Below are 7,485 nucleotides of genomic sequence, written 5' to 3' on the forward strand. Positions count from 1 at the left end.
CGTTGGCGAAGGCCGAAAACCACCCAGAAAATTCTTTGATGTACCATCATCATAAAATCATAGACATAGAGAGAATACCAGACTAATCGCAAAATTACACTACAAATCTTGTCAAATAACAGCACCTTCATGATTTGTGCAAATTGTCGCGTAATCGATTAGATTCCATGCATTTTCTTCATATGCATGATTGTATTAATTTTAAAGGCGTAAACGCAATGACAGCGGAACGGCAACGGAATGCGGAACCGATTCGCCAGCATGAATCACAACATCTCGACTGAACTGACAACGAATGAAATTTGATCAACACTGAGTCGACAAGCTGATTAAGTTCTTGCTGGCGAACCGGTTCCGCATTCCGTTGCCGTTCCGCTATCATTGCGTTTGGGCCTTAAGCGTCACTCTGAATAGATTGTTCTTTACGTGCAGAATCACTCTGCACTCTGAATGGAAATTTCTTAACGTGCAGCTTCAGTCACTGCTCATGTTCGAAAGTAGTAAGTACTACATGTTCGAAAAGTATTTTATTCATACCAAAAGTGTAGTAAACTTTGTGGATTTTGTTTTTGAGTAGATGCTACATGTAGTAAAGTTCAAAGTTTTTTATTTATATAACCCAATGGGTGGTATGAATAAAAAACGTTGAACTTTACTACATGTAGCATCTACTCAAAAACAAAATCCACAAAGTTTACTACACTTTTGGTATGAATAAAAAACTTTTCGAACATGTAGTACTTACTACTTTCGAACATGAGCAGTGACTGAAGCTGCACGTTAAGAAATTTCCATTCAGAGTGCAGAGTGATTCTGCACGTAAAGAATAATCTATTCAGAGTGACGCTTAAAATTAATACAATCATGCATATGAAGAAAATGCATGGAATCTAATCGATTACGCGACAATTTGCACAAATCATGAAGGTGCTGTTATTTGACAAGTTTTGTAGTGTTATTTTGCGATTAGTCTGGTATTCTCTCTATGCCTATGATTTTATGATGATGGTACATCAAAGAATTTTCTGGGTGGTTTTCGGCCTTCGCCAACGCCGATGATTTTTTAAATACTAGCTTAAGATTTATGAAGAGATCTTGAGATTACAGCTATCAAATTTGGAACCACATATTTTCTAGCACCAGTACTGAGATTATGGTAAAATTGCGGTAGAATTTTGATGCTCCTCGTGTGTTTTCTTAACAGCATGTTGAATTCCGATGTTCTAAGTGTTTCTGTGTTATTCTCGTTGTTTTGGTGGGGTTTATGATAGTATCCTTGGAATGTCTAGAGCTTAGAATGTAGAGATTTTTATGAGAATTGAAGTGATTCCATTGGTAGTCGTTAGAATTCAATGAGGATCTCCCCTAAAACACCAGGGTTCCCTTTGAAATTATTAAAATTCTTAACGATTCCACAAAAAATCCCATTGAAATCTATAAAATATTTACCCACATTCAAAACGTTTATATTAAAGCTTTACTTTGAAATTCCAACGGAACTGGAGATCAACGGAATCTTAAAGGTTTTTACAATAATTACAAAGATTGATTTTCGGAATTACAAATATTCACACAATAATTCGCAGGAATCCCACCGCAATCTCATAGATTCTTACAGAAATACCGTCTCAAAGATACCCACAGAATTCCAAGAGATTAATATTCGGAATCCCATTCCCACTCCAATTCTAGAGTTTTTACCAGATTCCTAATATTTCCGCAATATTCCTAGAATGGTATTTAAATTTTCAGAATTATCTTAAAAAATTCCGATAGGGATCGGAATCTCAAAGTTCCTACAGGAATTCCTGAATTCAAAAGGAAATCTGAGATGTCAGAATTTACACGTAAAATTCAGAATTACTTTATCAATATCTGAATTCCTACCGACATCCTAAAATTCCTAGAAAATAACATAATTATCGTAATGCCAGAATTCACACGGATATTACAAATTGCTACTGTCGCTAATCTTACCGGAATCTCATAATTGGCGGAGCGAAAGTTTTCGTAACCTCAGAATTCCTTTGCAAAACTCAAAATACCTTCCGATATATCAAAACTCATATCGTTTTCCCATGATTTTTACTCAAAAGTAAATTATTCCATTCAATTCTGCATACTCAAAGCATGTGTAGCAACCTCTGAAGCTAACTACCAGTAGCTTTGTAGTAAATGCTACCTTTATTCATAGCAATGCGTTGTTTGTAGTATGTTCGAAAGGTGTAGAAAGGAAAATGACACAAACATGTTCCACTCGTGTTCCACATATAGCGTTTACTACCGAGAATGTAGTAGACTCAACTTTACTACATTTTATTCATACGGCCCAATGTATTAGTTTTCACATTCGCCCTTATTCTAGCCCTGTGTAGATTTTTTATTATTCGATGAAGCGCCGAAATGTATGCAAATGATCAATGAGTTACAGAACAGGTGGCGCAGTTCCGTATAATAGTGTGTGTGACAACTGTATAAAGTTGAAAATGACACCTAACACCAATACATCGCTGATCTTGCCTACGTCACTATTTGTGTTTACAATTTAAAATCCCTTGACGCGAAAGCAAAAAGTGCGCGAGTTCAGAAGTTTTTCCACTTTATTTCGTACAGTTTTAACAATTTCTGGTAAATTTTGATAGAATGCCGCAGTGTGCAGTCAATGTGTGCAAGATAACGACACAGGAAGCGAAGAACAGTGATATTTGCATAAGTTTTCACACATTCCCCAAAGAACCTAGCAAGCAATCGAAATGGGTGAAATTTTGTGGGCTCATCAAAGATCCGGGTACATCGCTTTATGTATGCTCCCAGCATTTCACATCTGACGATTTTGTGTTCAATGCTTCGATCCGAAAATCGTTGACAGGTGCAGATCGAAATAGTCTGGTCCGAGGCGGTAAGATTTTTTTGTCCAGTACCAAGAAACGTAATGCCAATTACAGCTTTTCCCACCATTCGTACTCCGTAATCGTCATGCGTTGAGAGTAGAGGTCGTTCCCAACGTTATCAACGGAACGAGCGGAAGGAACTTGTGGTTAACCTTTTGCAAAATCACTGTTCACTGGAGGCGGAGAAATCGAAAAACGTTAATAGTTGAAAATGGATCTTCTTGCGATGTTTCACCGTTCCAAAAGGAACAGAACATACGTGATTCCGACTCAAACATGGATGTTTTGTTAGAGGCGATTGAGCTCGCCAATCCCTCTACCGCTACGAAGTTCAGATGTTGATAGCCTGAAAGATTCCGGTTGGTCAGAGTTCGTCAGTCATGATGGGCTCAATTCTACTCATGTCATGTTAGAGGAAGCGGTAAGATTGGTAATGCTGAACACACTACGAACGCTGATTAAACGTAAGCAAGATATATAATCCAGCCAATGACAACCAAGTATGTACCTTATTGTTTCTGAGCATTGTTTCACCACAGTGTTGTTTAATAACGTGTTAATCTATTCATCTGCTCAGAAACAACAAGCTACACACTTGGTTACTAATAGTTTTTACGGCGTCATACATTAGTTATTTATACAGATGGAATACCCTATTTCGTGCTAGGCAAACCTCAATTAAATATATGATTATTTTGAATATTTTTGTGTCTATTGTGTTGAAATAGTCCAACGATAAATACAATAATCAAAAATCATCTAGTTTGATTTAATTTCATGGTATGCACCACAATTTTTTATGTTACATTCAATTTGTTTCAAATATCCCATATCTACTCGTGCTTGCAACCAAATAGTGACGTCACCGCTTTTTTGGTTACCAATACATATGCAAATCATGGTCTTCTTCACCTGTACTGTAACTCATTGGCAAATGATGACACATTCGAGACGAAAAAACATCGCACATCATCTGTCAAAATCAGACAGCTTCTTGCGATGCGACGTTTTAGTTGTTTTTGATCGGCGAGCTGAGGCAGTTCCAGGTTTGCGAGGTTTGCAGTCACACTGGAAAGCATTTTCAAGTTCTAGAGAAAAATCCCATTAAAATTCGTCAAAATGACCACATTACGGCCCTTCACTTGCAACGATATGTTCAAATTCAACAAAGTGTAAGTATTCCATTGTTTAGGCGATGTACCTTTGGTTGGTTTAACTCATCAATAATCGATTACTTTACCATTTTAGGAATCTGGATCCTCTGACTGAAACCTACTGCCTGGCATTCTACATGCAGTACTTGGCCCATTGGCCGGAGTATTTCCAGGTTGCCGAATCGCCGAGCGGTGAAATCATGGGCTACATCATGGGAAAGGCAGCCGGCCACGGGGAAAACTGGCACGGCCACGTAACCGCATTGACCGTTTCGCCGGATTATCGCCGTCTGGGACTGGCCGCCACTTTGATGAACTTCCTGGAGGACGTCTCGGAGAAGAAGCGATGTTACTTTGTGGATCTGTTCGTGCGGGTTAGCAACAAGGTGGCCATCGACATGTACACCAAACTGGGCTACATCGTGTATCGGACGGTGCTGGAGTATTACGTGGGCGATCCGGATGAGGACGCGTACGATATGAGGAAGGCTTGCTCGAGGGATGTCCACCGGAAGTCGGTGATTCCGTTGACGCATCCCGTGCGCCCGGACGAAGTGGACTGATAGTAATGAGGTGGGGGAGAATATCAATTGTGAAAATTACAATTGTAAGCAAAAATTGTACATTTCGAATACATCATAAGTAAAACATGTCATTATCAAAATTTAATATCTATTTCTATCGAATTCTTATGTTTTATTTGGGCTTATTCTACGAGTGGCGTGAGGTGAGAATTGTCGGTGTCGTATAGCGAGGTGACAATTCTCGACTCGAGTGAAGTGGAAGTGACTCTCCATTTGATTTAAACGGCGAGTCACTTCATTCACCTCGCTATACGACACCGACAATTCTCACCTCACGCCACTCGCAGAAAAAGCCCATCTGCCTAACGTAGGACACCCAAAACATGGAATTATCAAATACTTATGATTTTATTATTCTAATATCTACATGCAACGACTAATCTTCTGAGGGTTCTTCTTCCGCAGCATCGGCGCTCTCACTCTCATTCGCCCCAGCAGCAGGCGCAACGGGTACGTCTTTCTGTTTCTTCCAGCTCTTGGCAGCAGCGAGCAGTTTCAAGTTCGGTCTCGCCATTTCATCCTCTGGGAAGATGAAATCGAACACCTCTTCCCAGCCCTCTTCCACACCGCTCTCGGAGATGATCTTCTGTCGCTTCTTGACCTTTCGTGGCATCTTGGCCATCACCTTCCTCAAACTTTCCTCGTCGCCGTGTTCTTTTTCAAAGTCACGCCACGCTTCCAGGATCAACACACGGGTTTCCTTTTCGACTGCGTTCTTCAAACTGTCGTTGGCTCGCTCGTAAACCCGCCGCGAAAGTTGCACATTGACGTTGTCTTCGTTCTCCGCCGCCATTTCAAACTTGGCAAACGAGATCCAAACTTTCACGTGGGTCGTTCGCTCCAGAAGACGCTCGTACAGTTGTCTGGCCAGGTCGAACTCTCCCTGCTGCACCTCAAAGTCGATGTAACTCTTCCAAAGCAGTTCCGGCATGTCCAAACGCGGTTGCTGAATGGCTAGCTCGTAAATCGCCCGAGCACGGTCCATGTCGCCCAGTAGGGATTCCAGCTCGGCGAACTTCATCCAGGTGATGCAATTTTCCGGACCGAATTCCAGGAATTTTTCGTACAGAATTCGACAGCGATCGAACTCTCGGAGTTGGATTTCTAGATCGATGTATCCGCGGAACAGTTTATCCCGAGGACACATACCGATTGCCATTCCGAGCGTTTTCCTGGCTACTTGTAGATTCTTACAGCGGATCTCGAACTGAGCGTAGAGTAACCAAATTTTGCTGAATGTGAACACTTTATGAGGGATGAGTTCCAGGCAGGTTTTGTAGATCTGGCGAGTCCTTTCGAGATCTTCCGTTTCCAGTTCTTCGTACAAGGCGTAATTGATCCACAGGTAGATGTATCGCCGCCAGAGGTTTTTATCCTTCGCTGGGGGGACGTTAGCAATGGCCCGTTCGTAAGTTTCCCGGATCACTTCCTGGTTCGTCTCGTTTTCAACAAGTCTGAGATAATCGAACCAGGCGTCGTAGTTTGTGGGATTCTCGGCTACTTCCTGTTCGTATTGAAACTTTCGTTTGGAAACGATGACGTCTTCTATCCCCGATCTATCGCCGTACTTCTTCTCGTGAATCGTGTACGCCTTGTAAAGATCTGCCGTCCGTTCCTTCGGCAGATGGTCCAATGCGTACTTGTAGATCACCCGGACTCGATCGTGTTCTTTCTGACCTTCCTCGAACTTTGCAAATGCGATGAACAGCCGTTCATCTGCGTTGTCATCCCCAAAGAACTCGATGGCCCGTTCGTAAACAGATCGAGCTCCGTTGATGAATCCGTGGGCCTCCTCGAATCGAGCATACTTGATCCAGTTCTTGATTTCCGGATGGACCATCACAAAACGCTCGTAAATCTGCCTAGCCCTGTCGATTTCCTTATACCGCAGCTCGAAATTGATGTACGTTTGCCAGGCTTGTTCCTCCGGTTGCCACTCCATCCACCGTTCGAAAACCTGCCGCGCCCCGGCCACATTCTCCAGCATCTCCTCCATGTAGGTGTACTTGTACCAGAACTGATTCGTCCGGGGCATAACCGTCACGGCTCGGTCCCACAAATTCCTCGCGTGGTTCACCTGCCGGTTTTTCATCTCCATCTCCGCGTACTTCAGCCATATCGTAATGTTCCGGTGCTCATTGTCGATCGCCCGCTCCCAAATCGACCTCGCCCTCTGGATCTCCTTCTGCGATTCCTCCCATTGGGCGTATTTGATCCAGTTGCTCACCACCATTCTGTTCTTGCGCAGGTTATCTTCAAACGTTTTGCGCTTCCGTTGCTGGTAATCGGCCAACTCGGCGGCATCGGAGATTTTCTGCTTCGGCGGCGGCGGAAGGATTTCCAGGTCTCGTTCCTTGGCTTCGCGCAGCAGCTGTTCGGCGGTGATTTGCACCTCCGCCGGGGCTTTGTTTTTGACCTAAAAAATTGGAAGTTATTACAATTGCTAATCGTTAACCTTTCAAGCAATTTTCTTACCTTGGCCACCTTGGGCATTTTCTGGGGCTTTTCCATGGCGGAATCGGATTGAAATGTGGCTTTTTTTCCTGCTCAAAATTGAAATACGCGTAAAATCGCAAAAACGAGCATCGACCATAAGACGACGAAACGATTTCAAAACAAAACAAACTTGCAGGAGGATGACAGTTGGACAGGCATGGGTGGCGAAAGAGGGGGCAACGTACACGCAAAAATAGTCTGACACGGAAATCATTTATACCGGAGCTACACGGAAAAAATTCTGTGGTAAAAACTACTATTGTACACGGAGAAACATGAAAATACTAGTTAGTGTGATATATATGACTTCCACCACATATGTGATTTTTAATCCTTGCAAATCATATTCTTTTATACTTT

The 7,485-nt window shown here is 42.4% G+C and overlaps 2 protein-coding genes across 2 annotated transcripts; one reads left to right on the top strand and one right to left on the bottom strand.

Annotated features, from left to right (window-relative positions):
* Positions 1–3,889: 3,889 nt before the first annotated feature.
* LOC5571897 (N-alpha-acetyltransferase 20) lies at positions 3,890–4,714 on the top strand. The gene is made up of 2 exons (XM_001653764.2): positions 3,890–4,063; positions 4,140–4,714. The coding sequence occupies exons 1-2, from the start codon at positions 4,011–4,013 to the stop codon at positions 4,606–4,608; spliced, it is 522 nt and encodes a 173-aa protein (XP_001653814.1). The 5' UTR covers positions 3,890–4,010; the 3' UTR covers positions 4,609–4,714.
* Positions 4,715–4,928: 214 nt separating this feature from the next.
* On the bottom strand, positions 4,929–7,267 carry LOC5571899 (protein crooked neck). The gene is made up of 2 exons (XM_001653765.2): positions 7,105–7,267; positions 4,929–7,045 (listed from the first exon to the last, which is right to left on the bottom strand). The coding sequence occupies exons 1-2, from the start codon at positions 7,138–7,140 to the stop codon at positions 5,006–5,008; spliced, it is 2,076 nt and encodes a 691-aa protein (XP_001653815.1). The 5' UTR covers positions 7,141–7,267; the 3' UTR covers positions 4,929–5,005.
* Positions 7,268–7,485: the final 218 nt, after the last annotated feature.

The sequence above is a fragment of the Aedes aegypti genome, chromosome 3, assembly GCF_002204515.2.
Source record: "Aedes aegypti strain LVP_AGWG chromosome 3, AaegL5.0 Primary Assembly, whole genome shotgun sequence".
NCBI classification, from domain to species: domain Eukaryota; kingdom Metazoa; phylum Arthropoda; class Insecta; order Diptera; family Culicidae; genus Aedes; species Aedes aegypti.